The sequence below is a fragment of the Oncorhynchus mykiss genome, chromosome 15, assembly GCF_057628025.1.
Source record: "Oncorhynchus mykiss isolate SJ-2025 chromosome 15, ASM5762802v1, whole genome shotgun sequence".
NCBI lineage: Eukaryota > Metazoa > Chordata > Actinopteri > Salmoniformes > Salmonidae > Oncorhynchus > Oncorhynchus mykiss.
The window spans coordinates 65,613,230-65,629,860 of record NC_143036.1 but is presented as its reverse complement, the minus strand read 5'-3'; the positions used below and the strand labels follow the sequence as shown (position 1 = coordinate 65,629,860).

The window sequence follows — 16,631 nt, the reverse complement described above, 5'->3', positions numbered from 1 at the left end:
TCGTTCGGGTTTAGCCGGGTCATGTTTCGGGGGGACGCATGACTCGACCTTTGCCTCCCAAGCACGTTGGGGAGACAAAATCAAAATTGGGGAGAAAAAGGGGGAAACATTTTAGTTAAAAAAAAAAAATAACTGCACTCCCAGTAGCTCTCCAGACGGAGGGTTGACGGACCACGTGTCTTATACAGTAGCTCTCCAGGCGGAGGGTTGATGGACCACGTGTCTTATACAGTAGCTCTCCAGGCGGAGGGTTGACGGACCACGTGTCTTATACAGTAGCTCTCCAGGCGGAGGGTTGACGGACCACGTGTCTTATACAGTAGCTCTCCAGGCGGAGGGTTGACGGACCACGTGTCTTATACAGTAGCTCTCCAGGCGGAGGGTTGACGGACCACGTGTCTTATACAGTAGCTCTCCAGACGGAGGGTTGACGGACCACGTGTCTTATACAGTAGCTCTCCAGACGGAGGGTTGACGGACCACGTGTCTTATACAGTAGCTCTCCAGACGGAGGGTTGACGGACCACGTGTCTTATACAGTAGCTCTCCAGACGGAGGGTTGACGGACCACGTGTCTTATACAGTAGCTCTCCAGACGGCGGGTTTGACGGACCACGTGTCTTATACAGTAGCTCTCCAGACGGAGGGTTGACGGACCACGTGTCTTATACAGTAGCTCTCCAGGCGGAGGGTTGACGGACCACGTGTCTTATACAGTAGCTCTCCAGACGGAGGGTTGACGGACCACGTGTCTTATACAGTAGCTCTCCAGGCGGAGGGTTGACGGACCACGTGTCTTATACAGTAGCTCTCCAGGCGGAGGGTTGACGGACCACGTGTCTTATACAGTAGCTCTCCAGGCGGAGGGTTGACGGACCACGTGTCGTATACAGTAGCTCTCCAGGCGGAGGGTTGACGGACCACGTGTCTTATACAGTAGCTCTCCAGGCGGAGGGTTGACGGACCACGTGTCTTATACAGTAGCTCCCCAGACGGAGGGTTGACGGACCACGTGTCTTATACAGTAGCTCTCCAGGCGGAGGGTTGACGGACCACGTGTCTTATACAGTAGCTCTCCAGGCGGAGGGTTGACGGACCACGTGTTTTATACAGTAGGCTATCAGGGCAGTATTTTACTTTGTGGGGAGGCAAGTGGCTAAAACTGTGTCAGCAATAGGGGGAAGGAGGGCGGGACTTACCAGAGAGATGGGGTGGGTCTTCAGCTTGGTCCATGGGATCTGTCAATGAAGACAAGAAATTAGAGTCAGCCAGTCAAGCTCAGATAAGTGACAGTAATATTGGTTCAATATCCTACACCTGCAATCTAGTCAGCCCAACAACATCGGCACAGCCATAATATGATCATATTTTCTTGTATTAAACCTATGCTAAATACAGTCACATATTCCTTACATATTTTTCTGAAATACATACGAATGTGTCTATTCCTGAAATTAATGTAATCGCTGTGAATGTAAATCAGCTGAAATGAGAGAGCCAGGCTGAGAGAATGAATCAAGGAGACAGTCTAGAGAAGCAGTCAGTGCCAGCACATTCCACTCCTCCCCAAACTACACTAATCCCTCTGAGCAGACCCTCGTAATCATGCCCGTGTCAAATCAAATAGCTTTTACACCAAAGAGTAATCTGCAGATTTGGGCATGTTCATCTTCCCCCACAACGAGTGACTCCCCGTTAAAAGGCTATAAACACTGAAATAAACATTTGGATATGTGGCGCTAATTGAATTACTACACTCAAACTGTATTTGATTTCTTCAGTCATTGAACTGAAATGGTTTAGCAAAGAGCCTGCACATGTAGGTGATGTTGGAGATTTAGACAAGGAAAGGAACAGTTTTTGGGTGCCTGAGTTGTGTGTGTCCGCTCCAATGAGGATGGGCATGTGTATTGTAACAGAAGATGGTGTGTGCGACTGTATGCGTTGGCATCTAAATCAGACAGAGAGTGATATCTTCTATAGCCTAAGTGTTACAAGAGTTAAACTGCAGCTGGGGGACCCACACACCCTCTTTTTCTCTCTAGATCAGTGGGAGCTATTAGCTATAGGTTCTGCTTGACCCAGGCCCACTGGTCCTCCCGGCTAAATGGCCCGGGGCCACTATTTCCCTGTTCCTATTGGCTAGATGTGACGCACTGGCAAAACTCCAAGGACTGAAACGTGGTGTGTGTGTCTGTATCCTATATGTATAAAGCATGTATTTGTGTGTGTGTGTGTGTGGTCTATATATAATGAGTATTAATGTGTGTATTTTGTATGTAATAATCTATGTAGAATGTGTTTATCTCCAGTCCAAGGACTGTAACGTGGTGGCCTCTAAGCTGATCCTGATCCTAGATGACCTGCTGTGGGTGCTGACTGACTCCCAGCTCAAAGCCATGGTCCAGTACGCCAAGTCACTCAGCGAGGCCATGGACAAGTCTGCTCAGCAGAGGAAGAGCATGGCCACCGAGGACCAGGTACACAGACGCATGCAGCACGCATTACCTCAATGATAGGGCCATTACGACTGTAGCCTTACACCAAGGACATTGCACAGCGAGTGTGACACTTCAATAAACCTAAGTTAGTGACACGCAATGGGCCTCGTCTAGTCTCGTTCAGAAGACAAAACTTTATCGTTTCAACGCTGGGCGGCTCCCCACTCTACTTGTTAGAATATATTGCCTGCTATGTAAAAGGGAAGGTCATGAGACAGAGATAAGATGAAGTCCTGAGACAGCAGAGATGAAATACAAGATAGAGAACCATTAGGGCAAAGAAAACAGAGGGGGTTTCAGAAGAGGAAGGGGGAGAGGCTATCACTAGGAAATGGCTAAAAAAAGACCCTCCCACAGTGACACAATGGATAGACATTGTAAAGAAATACACCACATATATGACCTTTGCTTTAAGAACACAAGAGGTGAGAGGTCCGGAATACTGGGAAAAATGGGTTTCGTACTTGGAAAAGGTCTAATTCAAAGATGTCAATGTAACTAATATGATGGTGAAGGTATGACGTGCACTGTAACTGACAGATCTTTTTTGTTGTTCTTTTATTTGACTTTATTTGTACTTTCTTTGTGTTCCTACAATAGAAACAAAGTATTAAAAAAAAAGAGGAAGGAGAAGGCTGGTAGTAGAGAACTGAGTAACAGAGTTTGTTGTTATTCTGCTTCATTCACCATCTCCAGGGAGTGTCAGATGATGTGCACATACAGACAGTTCATCTCAGTGAACTTCTATATCCACCGCTAACATTACGATGGAGACAAGGGAGAATGAAAGAGTGGGAGAGTGAGATTGGGAGTGAGAGGGGGGTGGGCAGGGGGAGAGAGAGATGAGAGGTAGCAGACAGTATATAGACAAATATAGACTAAGATGGTGGGGTTCATCTGAGGAGAGGGACAAAGGGCGAAAGCACCGCCCAGAGTGCAGGTGTGTGTGCGCATGTCTCCCTCTCTCTTACCCGGATGGCAGCCTTGTTGCAGCCCACTTTGTTGATGGCCAGCCAGGTGGGCAGGTCCAACATGCTCTGCAGTACCTCCTCATCCAGCTCCAGGTTTGTGAGCTGGCCCTCGCCCTTCAGTGTGCTCAGGTTGATCTTGTCTGGGGACAGGTTCTTAGCAAACCTGCAGGGGGAGGAGGAAGGAGAGGAGAAAATGTGTATTGTTGTTATTCATTCAACATCAAGGAAAGAAGTCCTTAACATCATAACATCATAACTACAAATACAAGACACCACTGCTTTTGGGAGGGAGAGACTAAGCGAAAGACAGGAGAGAGAATTGCATTTAACCTGTCTTTATTGGCACAATTCATTAGAGTACAGTCCCCCTCTCTCCCTTACCAGCCAACTAGAAGAGAGAAAAATAAAGTCAGAGGGCAGAAAGATAATGGACAAGGAAAGAAAGACAGAAGAGAGCGAGACAAGGGAGCCAACCAAATCAGCCTGTTAAAAGTGGTGAGCAAACCTTTGGAAAATATTGTTTGATCAATGAAAGTTATTTTACAGAAAACGAATTAACAACAGACTTTCTGCATGCTTATTGGGAAGGGCACTCAACATGCTCGGCACTGACAAATGACTGATGATTGGCTGAAAGAAATTGATATTAAGAAGATTGTGGGAACTGTTTTGTTAGATTTCAGTGCAGCTTTTGCTGTCATTGATCATAACCTATTGCTGAAAAAAACATAGGTGTTATGGATTTGCATCATCTGCCATATTATGGACTGAGAGTTACCCATTTAATAAAACTCAGATGGTTTTCGTTAATGGAAGCCTCTCTGAAACTGAAACACTTAACATTGATCTCCAGTCAGTTTTAGAATGGGTAACTAGCAATAGGCTGGTGCTCAGTATCAAACCTGGTTTAAATCTATTATTGAATAATGTGGCCATTGAGCAAGTTGAGGAGACTACACTTCAAACTGCTGGGTGTAAACCTAGATAGCAGACTGTCATGGTCGAAACATATCGACTCAATGGTTGCAAAATGGGAAGAGGTCTGTCCAGACAGATCCTACAGGCCCTAGTTTTGTTGCACCTTGACTACTGCCCAGCTGTGTGGTCATGTGTTACGTTCCCCAGTTTCTGTGTTGTGGTTTGTTAGGTGTGTGTTTCAGGATGGCTTCCTGAAATCCCCCCCCCCCCCCCCCAAGCAGCTGATTGGTCGACTCCATGGCTAATTGGAGAGCTGACCTCGTCAAGTTACAGCTGTATCCGATTAGACTCCTTCTGAAGCTATATAAAAGCCAGTGTTCTGTTCAGGAGGGAGGTGATTGCTGAGAGAGGAGGCTGATGGCTGTGTTATTTACTGTGTTGGTTGTTCTCAGAGGGAGATGATTGCTGAGAGAGGAGGCTGATGGCTGTGTGTTATTTACTGTGTTGGTTGTTCTCAGAGGGAGATGATTAGTATGTCCTGTGTTTTCATTGTTGCGCAGAGGTATAATTTGTTGCCAGTATTTTTGTAGTCGTCCTACTAAGGTCCATCTATGAACATAGAACTGTGTTTAAATTGTTTAATTACATTTGAATGTTTAATTTGTTCCCCGGGGGAAGGCACCTAGGGAGTGCTTAGGCAAGAGGCCCGCGGGCATACATATACCCGTAGTATATTCACTGTCTAGGCACTAGGAAAGACCTGGGCGGACCATCCCCTGTATTTTGGTTAGCGCACCAGGTGGTGTTAAGTAAGTAGTGGGTAGGCAGGTAAGGTAGGAGGGGACTTTGATATTTACTTTTGTTCAGTCCAGCCCCTTTTCCCCAAAATTACTGTGACAGAATAAATTCCTTGTAAACGGTACAATTCTCTGCCTTTTGTCATCCTTACTACTTACACCTACAGTCCATACCGCTTTCACTTCACGGAGAGTGAGCAGGGTGTTGCGTTCCCTCTTCATAGAGGCGTGCGTAACGTGTGGCAAAGGACATGGTTAAATTGCAGTTGATTCAGACCAAAGTAGCACGTATCGCACTTAGATGTACACGGAGGGTGAATGTCAGTAGCATGCATGTCAATCTCTCCTGCCTCAGAGTTGAGGATAGATTGACTGCACCACTATTGGTCCTTGTGCGAGGTATTGATGTGTTGAAGGTACCGAACTGTCTGTTCATGCAGTTGGCACACAGTTCGGACACTCATCGGTACAAGACATGCAATCAGAGGTCTCTTCACAGTCCCCAGGTCCAGAACAGAGGCTGGGAAACAGTGTTAAATCGTCATGACTACATGGAACTCTGCCACCCCAGGTAACTCAAGCTAGGATTAAAACCAGATAAAATAATGCCTTACTGCACAAAGAAGACTGTGGAGAGAGACAACCATTTTATATACATCCCTTCTATTGTAAGTATTAGACGTAGATATTCTGTATGTACTGATATGTATGATGTTTTAAATGTATTTCAGTCCTTGACTAATAATGTTCTGTACTAGGTAATGTTTCATGTGGACCCCAGGAAGAGTAGCTGATGCTTTTGCAGCGGCTAATGAGGATCCTAATAAATACCAGTACCGAGGAGAGACCAGATAGTGAAACAGAGGTAGGCCTATAGGCCTGTTATGGAACATTATAGAGTTCTGCTGAAAGTCATATTACAGACTTGGAAAAGAGGGAGACAGTGACATGTCTGCTGCCTCTTAAAACCGTACTCAAGGGTGTGTGTGAACTTTAGTGTCACACTGTCTCAACTGTAAGGGTTTCCCAACTCGTATCTTTCATCAGGAGGTAGCACAGCCAATGGGTTTGTGTGTCCTGGGTGCGCATGGGTGGGTTCCATCGCTAGGCCCCGCTCAAAGCTCCAACACACACTGTGCCCATGACCTTGTGCCATAGTCCCTAGACTCCCAAACAGTTTGTGGTTAGTAGTTAGCCAAACACCCACATACCAGGCAAAAGGTCATTGTCCTAATTACTGTTTACAGATAAAGAATTCCCAGTAACTCACAGCCGGATTTAATCAATCCACATTCCACACAACAACCTGTGTGTGTTCATACACCACAAGTGTGTGTGTCCATATACAGCCTGTTAGACTACGTTAACTCATTTTATCGATCTACATTACACCACAACCTAAGCACGACAACACACGGTCAACACACACAAATGTTAATGAAGCAGACTGCCACGGTTTGACTGCTGTAATCTTATTATCTACCTGGTTGGCAGGCAGCTAATCTGACACAGATAGAAGTACCATGCAATAGGACCAGATCAAAAGCTCCCAACTGTGCTGCAACATTCAGCCAACATTTAAATAACATCCTTTAACTCATATTTTAATAACCGCTAGACAGATTCACAACTCTGATACAACCGATGGCCTGGTAACTTATATAGCATGATTCATTTGTCCCACATCACAACCCATAGGCTATACCATATTGAAGACAATAAGATGAAGTAACCCTTACATGCTGATCTACGGTCAGTTTTCACTCATCATCCAACTTTTGAGGTTAGGATTGGGGAGAGTAAGCTGATCCTAGATCTATGGTTTGGGGCAGCAACTCCCATTCTAGTAAATTATTCATCTAGTCAAGACTCTCAGCGTGAAGAGCAGAGGGGCAGTGTGAACAGGCCACACACAGAGAGAGCGAGCTCTGGTGCAGTGAACTCTTATACTTCGGTCAGTTGTGTTGCCGACTGTGGCCATAAGGAAGTAGCAAGATCCGATCAGCTTCTCTGGCCTATCACACTCACACAGAATGACTGGAAACAGCTCATTAAACTTCCCCTGTACCTACCTCATTCCTGATCAAGCTTTTGTTTAGGTAGTTCCCTTATATGGGCTAACCTTTCTAGGATATCTTTTTGAGCTTTTTAAAATGTGGGCCACCTTTCTGCCAACTGGGTTTTAGTAGAGTGGCATGACTAAATTGTGTGCTGATCTTTGTTGGCTGTTTTGCTCAGTCTCAAATGGGGAAAAAAAATGATTAGAAGAGAGTAAAAATTAGAGGTCGACAGATTGATTTTTCAACGCCTATACCGATGCCGATTATTGGAGGACAAAAAGCCGATACCGATTAAAATCGGCCGATTTTTTTAAATGTATTTGTAATCATGACAATTACAACAATACTGAATGAACACTTATTTTAACTTAATATAATATATCAATAAAATAAATGTATCCTCAAATAATGAAGCATGTTCAATTTGGTTTAAATAATGCAAAAACAAAGTGTTGCTCAGAACATGAGAACATATGAAAGCTGGTGGTTCCTTTTAACGTGAGTCTTCAATATTCCAAGGTAAGACACTTTAGGTTGTAGTTATTATAGGAATTATAGGACTATTTCTCTCTATACCATTTGTATTTCATATACCTTTGACTATTGGATGTTCTTATAGGCACTTTAGTATTGCCAGTGTAACAGTATACCTTCTGTCCCTCTCCTTGCTCCTACCTGGGCTCGAACCAGGAACACAACGACAACAGCCACCCTCGAAGCAGCGTTACCCACATGCAGAGCAAGGGGAACAACTACAACAAGTCTCAGAGCGAGTGACATTTGAAACGCTATTAGCTCGCACCCCGCTAATTAGCTAGCCATTTCACATCGGTTACACCAGCCTAATCTCGGGAGTTGATAGGCTTGAAGTCATAAACAGCGCTGTGCTTGCGAAGAGCTGCTGGCAAAACATATGAAAGTGCTGTTTGAATGAATGCTTATGAGCCTGCTGGTGCCTACCATTGCTCAGTCAGACTGCTCTTTCAAATTATAGACTTAATTTGCGTAACAGGTGGGCTCCTCGTGAGGCAGGTGGTTAGAGCGTTGGACTAGTTAACCGTAAGGTTGCAAGATTGAATCCCTGAGCTGACAAGGTAAAAATCTGTCGTTCTGCCCCTGAACAAGGCAGTTAACCCACTGTTCCTAGGCCGTCATTGAAAATAAGAATGTGTTAACTGACTTGCCTAGTTAAATAAAGATTAGTGTAATTTTTTTCCTTCTTTTTATAAAAGATACAAATCGTCAAAATCGGGCATCCAAAATGACCGATTTCCGATTGTTATAAAAACTTGAAAACGGCCCTAATTAAAATCGTCCATTCCGATTAATCCATCGACCTCTAGTAAAAATACCCTAAAACATTGTTAGAATCTGCCCTAGAGTAGAGGTATTAAATCAATTATTTTACAACAGAAGTTGAAGGAGACTAACTGGCTTGAGGTGGATGATTAGGTGGCTGAGGTATTAGGCGAGGCCAGGTTAAATTAAGCCAAGGCACCATGATTCACCCCCTCTTCACCGTCATAGATGGTGTTGGTGTGTGTCTGTCTGTATTACACACACACAACTTTTGGCCATGGTCTCCACAGGTTTTGTAATTGGGGCCTGTAAGGCTCACCTTCTCCCTGCCTCCATCAGAGCCATAAATATTACAATGCTCCGGGCCCCTGTGTGTGTGCCATTCGGATGGCCACACGATTCGTTGTTGATGTGTTTATTGTAGTCGGGCCCACAGGAGATCCCCCAACCTTGACTGACTCAATCTAAACAAGGGACGACAAGGTCAATTTGTCTGGAGCAACCTTCCTCAGGATACACAGACACACATTTGGGTTATTCTTTGAGGGATAAACCAGTCGCCTGGCAGAACGTATTCAATTCAGTAGTCTCTGCAAAGATAGAAAGTGTGTGTACATGTGCGTCCATTCTTCAGATTAAATTAGAGAATCAACTTGATTAGATGAACCTATGATCTAACTGCAGATGACCTGTTTCTGTTCTCACAACTCACTGGAAACAGGCCAATGAAACCTGCCCTGGTGCTGGAGTAATGGCCTTTATTTTATGAGGTCTAAGTACAACGCTTGTGTCCAATCTGACAACACAGTCTTCATTGAGTTGGCGTGTGTGCTCCAAACAGTGTGTTTATTCTATTAAACATGTCCATTATCACAACACTGCCTTCTGTTTGTGTCCATTTTGAAAACACTGTCTTTAAGTATTCTAGTTATTGTCCTTATATCATGTGTTCCAATTGGTTTCTTCTTCACTAACAAGTACATTAGCATCCATTTTGGATACACTATTTTCTATGAGTTATTGTGTAGAAAATAGGCCTCATTTCTTTATTGCAAATGATGCCCAAGTATTTAAGCTAGTAAAGTATACCCTTTTCCCTTCGAGAAGCAACTGATTTCATTGTTTACTTCTGTTTCCTGTGTTGCTTTTGACTGAGCCAGCAAATATGGTTAGCACAAGCAGGTTTGAATGAATAAGGAAATAACTGAACTCCAAAACTTTTTCCCAAAGCATGTTCCTCACTGTCATTTTTGGAATGTTCTTAGATTAAAACTATTCTTAGCCAGCCCCTTTCCCCTCTCAGTCTTCTCTCGCTGACCCTGTGGTTATTATTTTGTATTTAGCGGCTGTGTGTATCGGTAATCCCTCCATCTATCATCCGCCCATCAGTCCAGTCACATTCCTGCGCACATCATCAAGCCGTGCCACAGAGACCACTAGTTGAATCAAATGTGTTAGTGCTGCGCTGGAACAAAAATGTTCACCAACAGTTAGGGTCCCCTAGGAATGAAATGTTGAGGAGTAAACTGACATAGCCTGCTAGACAGAGGAGAAGGTAAGATGTAGAGAGAAAGAGATGGGCAGATGCACAGGGGACTGGAGCTGAGCATGTGACTAAAACAATGTTGACACCTGATCACAGTGAGCCTCAGTAGAATGAATATTTAACACAGCACAGGGCTCCCAGACGCACTCAATAATGACTGGACCACACACACAGGCCCAACATCAGTGTGTGTTGTTTATGAGTGCACATTTAAGAGTCTCTGCGTGTGTGTGTGTAACCCCAGACCCTGCGGTGTCTGGCCCTGGTCCAGGGCCATGTCGGTACCTGATTCTCTTGGTTTAATGGGGAGAGGGACATCTTTATCAATTCACCCTTGGGACCACCTGAGAGCAGCAGCACACTGTTGGTGGAAACACCTCGCACCACACTCGCATTTGTGTGTGTGTGTTCCCAAAGGCCAATGTTTTGACATACAACAAGGCCTCGAAGGCAAGAGTCAGACTTTCTCTCCTGCCTTCAGGAGGTCGTTGCAGATAGAAACACTGCTAGTATATCACAGACATGATGTTATCCTACTCTACATGACAGAAGCATGGCTGTCCTACATTATATATTTCTATCTGAACATTGATATGTTGCACCTCATTGAGTGGAACCCTGGTGAATATGCCCCAAGCATTGACATTGCTTGACATCACTATAATGAGCAGTGGGTTTGGCTTCTTCCAAGCAGGTCTGCTTCGAATGCATGACCAATCACGTAACGACCCTAGGAACTGATAATGACATAATTCCCCCGGTCCTGCTGACGCTAACAGTAATGCACACACACACAGTCCAATGTTGTAGGACACTAAAGCTTTGTTCACATTGCCAGTTTGAAGTGATTCAAATCCTATCTTGTTGAATATCCGATCCAAATCTGTTCTGCTAAAAGCACATGAAATTGGTTATTTCAGGCCACATTTCAAACCACCTTCATAGGCGGTTTGAAATCAGATACAAATCTGATTCCTGGCCATGTGACTTGTGTCTGAATGGTCAAATCCAATTTGTTGGCCTTCAAGTGGTTCAGACTTATTAGGCATATCTTGTTCCTAGATGGCTACTATGTTGACAGTAAAAAAAAAAGTGGTAGATAACTAGCTTGTTAATTGTTTACAAACAAATGAATGAACATGCTAGCTAGCTAGCTGACTGCTGTGGCTAGCTAGCTGACTGCTGTGGCTAGCCAAAAATGACTCATTTTTCAAGTTGGATCATCTCATCCCTTGAGGCTTCTTCCACTATGATTTTAAACATTCAAATCAACTGGGACACATCCATGGCATTAGCTTGATACATAACGTCTAACTGATAGGAAGCATGAGCACCACCACCAGTCAGTCTACACCACTGCACAGACCCGTCATTACTATGAATACTAGCTTACCCATGTCAGCAAATGTCTTGTCTGAACACACACATCAGATTTGGTCCTTTTTAACTTTGTTTGGACAGTCAGTATTCCAAAACGGATTTGAAAAACAAAACTGACTTGAGCATTAAGGCCTACAGTGTGAACAAGGCTTAAAGGGAAATGACAGTCATAGGCTGTGTATGTAAAACTTGGCAGTGGCAATTGTTTGTGGGACCATGAAGGGCACAGCAACCACTAGCCATCAAAGCCTCTGCCTTGCCGCATAAATACCAAGGGCTCCACTGGCAATACTGAAAGTCAAGGGCTTTTGTTCACAATGCATTGCTGGCAGGAAGCAATGCATTAAAAAGCCCAATGCACATTCCTCTTTCTAAAGCTACAACACTTGTTTAACTGCATTGTGTGTGACTATAACAGAGCTTACTGTTCTAGGTCAATCCAAAACAGTTTGCAAGTCATCCCTTCTTATCCAGCCGGTAACATGGGAGATTCAACCTACATCTAAAAGTTAAGGTTTTATCTAAGCTTTTAGTTTTATAGGCGTTATGTTGTTTAAATCCAGTTTTCTAGGAGCTACAGGTGTAAGGACGTGAATGCTCTTGGACCATTATCAGTCAGTTGAAGGTAGGTTCAACTGAATGTGATGGGGCAATTTATGTTATTACAGGGAAGTTACCCATTATCTTCTAAATGGAGAAGGATTTCAATGAACTTCCCTCAGGGCACCAACCTGGAACAATAAATAATGCATGTGCCTAGCTGAAAGCTGTTGATAACAATGGGTAGGACAACTGATTACTGTGTTGCAAACATAGGGACTATTTTGTGTAGACTCAGTCTCAGGTGTAGTCTTTTCATTCCATGACCCATGAAAAATATTTTACACTTCACTAGCTGATTAAATGTGTCTATTAATCCTTTATCAAATACTTGTGAGAGGAAAAAGGTTGCACAAAACTTTGCCTACTACAACAACCAAGGCCTCTATCTTCCCTGCTCAGTCTCCATGGTACTGGCAAACAAACAAGGCATGTGTGTATGATGTGTACAGGTGCTTAGTCATCTCTATGCTGTGGAAGGTGCATTATTATCCCAAGCTGCTAATGCAAGCAAGAGTGGACATACATACAGCCCCGGTGCAAGTAAATACAGTAGAGCAGGGGTGTCAAACTCATTCCATGGAGGGCTGAGTGTCTGCTGATTTTTGATAAAGACCTAGACAACCAGATGAGGGGAGTTCCTTACTAATCAGTGATCTTAATTAATCAATCAAGTACAAGAGAGAAGCAAAAACCTGCTGACACTCACCCCGCCCGTTGAATGAGTTTGGCAAATGTGCAATAGAGCAGAGTTCCCCAATCTTGGTCCTGGGGCCTCTCTGGGTGCACATTTAGTTTTTTGCCCTAGCACTACACTGCTGATTAAAATAATCAACTCATCATCAAGCATTGATTAGTACCGAGTTTGGGAAACTCTGCAGTAGAGAGCAAAATTGGTGTATTCCACTCAGAATGGCTCCCGAGTGGCGTCATTACAGACACCCTGGTTCTAATCCAGGCTGTATCACAACTGGCCGTGATTAGGAGTCCCATAGGGCTACGCACAATTGGCCCAGCGTCATCCAGGTTTGGCTGGTGTAGGCTGTCATTGTAAATAAGAATTTGTTCTTAACTGACTTGCCTAGTTAAACAAAGGTTAAATGTAAAAAATTAAATGGCCCAAAATGACTCAACTTTCCCCGATGTGGCAACCTGGTCTCAGAGCAGTTCGTATTATTCTGCACGGAAACCCGAGACACTACATTTAGTATGATATGTAACCATACCTAATGTAACATAAGACAGATGGTTACTTAAGGCAAAAACTAAAAAGTGGGGTGGTTGGTTGGTCCGGGTGGGCATATAGCGACCCAAAAGGTTATGAGTTTGAATATCATCATGAACATCTTTTGCATTTTACCAACTTTAACTACTTACTACTTTTTAGCTACTTAGCGTGTTAGCTAACCCTTCCCCTGACCTTAACCCCTAGCCTAGTTAAGTTAGCAAGCTAGATAATGTTAGCCACCTAGCTAGAATGTGTAACATATACGTTTTGCAAATGTGTAACATATTGTGTTTTGGAAATACGTAACATATAATACGAATTGTAATTGAACATACAACATGGGTGAAGGACATCCAAAAAGTAATACATACCATACGAAACGTAACAACGTTACTAAATGAACAGAATAATTTGAAATGTTCTGGGACCTGGTTGGGTGTAGTACTAGCTGTCAGTACGTGGCGTGTTTGTCTCTGCCAGAAGCATATGCTGCTAGCTAGCTAACCAGTGTAGTTTACCTGGCTAACTAGCTAGCTAGATGGCTAGTGACAATCATTGGTGTAACCTAGCAAATAGAAAACTTGCTATATCTGGCTAAACAATGATTAACGGGACATAGCTAGCCAGCTAATGTTAACGTACTGGTGGAGCCTAGGCTAGGGAGATTAGTTGCGTTAACAATACGCAAGGTTAGCCATAAGCAGTTATCAAACAAGCCAGTTAGCTAGCTAACTAAACACGACAGACACCGGTCTGTTTTTGGCAACCAACAACAACAAGCAAACTTGCTCGTAACTGGCTAGCTAGCTACGCTAACCAAGTTCAGCTGCGCAAGCATAGTGAGTGCCCCGTCAGTGGCCTCCCGCGCGCTAAGGTACAGCGCTGCTAACGCGCTAGCTTGGTTCCCAAATGAAACCCCTTTGGGAGTTGTATTTTGTCTCTCCGCCTGGTTCATATCGATTGACACTGACCTGGAGAGGTGTTTGAGGATCTGTTTCTTGATCAGCCCAGCCATGACCACATAAATGATTTATCCCAGCGATGCAGTTCAAATTCTCAATTCCGAGTCAGGGTGCATTTTTTGTGGTCTTTGTGAGGCTAGCCCAGTTCTCGCTCCCTCTCCGCGGAGATTTGACAGGGAAAAACAAACCTCCGAGACACAGCTAGCTAGCTTCAGAAGGCCAATAAGCCATTACAACTAGTACTAAAGTCCATCTTCACTGCAACAGCACCTGGAAACACGGCCTGTGCTGTCACAATGTCTGATGGGCGGGCCAGCGCCGACCAAAGTCAAAGAGCATGGATGACTCAGGCATTACGTCAGCATTGTCCCATGTATTGTTTTATTTTAGAAGTGAAACCGTAATTGCCTGTTTTTACTGTGGCAGAGTGCATCCGCACGGGGAGATATTTGGGGGTGGGGCTGCTGCGATTTTTTTCGCCAACGGGGGTACCATCTACCTGTGAGTTGCAGTTCCAGTCTCCTCTCGAAAGACTGCCAGTCAGTGACCTCTGGTGGACAAAGGCAGGGAGATGGGTCCAGCTGCAGCTGTCATCTATCAGGCCCACCACCTCTCAGGCCCCTCTCCAATGCCAGAACCATCACTTCCGGGTCTGACACATCAAGCAGAATATTTTGTTCTGTTTACCACAGAGAGGATAGCGTCCAAACGACCGACAATTCACTTTAGGTCGAAACTAATACACAATGTCCTTCGCCCCCACTTATATCTGCTATCCAATACATCAACAGATTACACACCAATTTCAAGATAAAACATTGCACAATGATTATACTACAATGATGGCATAGCCTAAATTAAAAACTCTGATAATACTTGTATTTCTCTTTTGACCCACATTTTTATTGTATAGACAGACAGTCAGGGGAAATCCATTATATCAAAGTATCAGTTAAACACAAACATTAAGATCCCTGCAACAAAGTGTACAAGCTGTAATGATATGCTAACATTCATTCTGCCATTTTGGCAGTATAGTCATATCAGTGAGTACGTTTACATGCATGGCAATAATTAGATATTAAACTTACTGTTGCAGTAGGCAGATTCTGAAATAGTAATGTAAACACCTTACTCTGCTTACGGTATCTTAATTAATCAGCGTAAGGTCACAATTGAAGTATGCATATACTGATTGAAACGGTTTTCGGAGCAATCTTTCAAATTGTTAGGACATGTAAACAACTTAATCGACGTTCCAGTAGTGTATTTGATCTGTGCATGTGCTAGCACCAGCCGAGCAAGGCTCTCTCTATGGCGTGAGTGAAGTGAGTTCGGAACAACTGAATGTATGCGTCTTAGAAGTATTTTTCACATACAAACTTTATATGTCCGAACTAAGAATCATATACGCTTCTCAAAAATAACATGTCTCTGTGATTGCTGATTTCTGCATGTATCAGAGCTCCATCAGGTAGCCTGATTTCAGATGTGTCCATATACATAGGATTATTAGGGAAATTGTTACTCTTGCAAAGCATGTCAACGTTTTAATTGAACTATTATATTAATATGACTAGCCACAATAATCGCTTTATTGTGTGCATTTAACCGTACTCACTGAGGGGTCCTGGCGTTGGTGGGGAGCCTGAGATATTATGTCCCACCGGTACTCGTCCCACCAGTAGGTGGCAGTATACAGAGGGGCCTGAGAGTCTGCAGTTAGACTCAATTGGACAACGGCCAATGTGCTTGGAGTGTTCAAACATCAGATAACTAAATAATCCTGCAACTTTTATCAAACCTTTAAAAACACACGTGAAAACAATTATTTTGTGGCAGATTAATACAAAACAGAGCGTTTTGTTATCCATTTTGTGTAAAATATGCATTTTGTTTCTTAATTTGCATTGTGGTGCTTGCTAAATGTTATTGAAACTATTCAAATGTCCAACTCTACAGGTTTGCAGTTTGTAATCGGTGACAGCAATCCTATCATGATTTAGAGGGAACATAGCATAGGCTAGTGATTAGGTTACGCTGATTATGTAATAGTATGCCAATAGCCTAATGACTTCCGCACAATGGAAGAAATTGAAAATATGCCTATTTGTTAAAATGCATTGTTAATGGTAAAACAAATATATATTTATGTATATATATATATATATATATATATATATATATATATATATATATATATATATATATATATATATATATATATATATATATATATTAAATACATTAATAGTTGTTCGAAACACTTCCTGATCTGGTCTGGTATAGCAACATGCCTTGGATTGAGGGAACTCTAGGAAAGGATGTCGAGGCATACACGATGAGGCTACTCTAGTTGCCACGTATGA

At 43.3% G+C, this 16,631-nt stretch overlaps 1 protein-coding gene across 4 annotated transcripts in view; it reads right to left on the bottom strand.

Moving 5' to 3' along the window:
• Positions 1–14,910, bottom strand: part of LOC110490566 (bridge-like lipid transfer protein family member 3B) — a 54,770-nt gene extending 39,860 nt beyond the window's left edge. For all 4 annotated transcript variants that reach the window (XM_090200853.1, XM_090200854.1, XM_090200855.1 and 1 more), the window contains exons 1-3: positions 14,272–14,910; positions 3,473–3,635; positions 1,200–1,238 (exon numbers count right to left, since the gene is read on the bottom strand). In XM_090200853.1, the coding sequence (XP_090056979.1) occupies positions 1,200–1,238; positions 3,473–3,635; positions 14,272–14,315 (246 nt within the window). In that variant the 5' untranslated portion in view covers positions 14,316–14,910. The remainder of the gene's footprint in view (positions 1–1,199; positions 1,239–3,472; positions 3,636–14,271) is intronic.
• Positions 14,911–16,631: the final 1,721 nt, after the last annotated feature.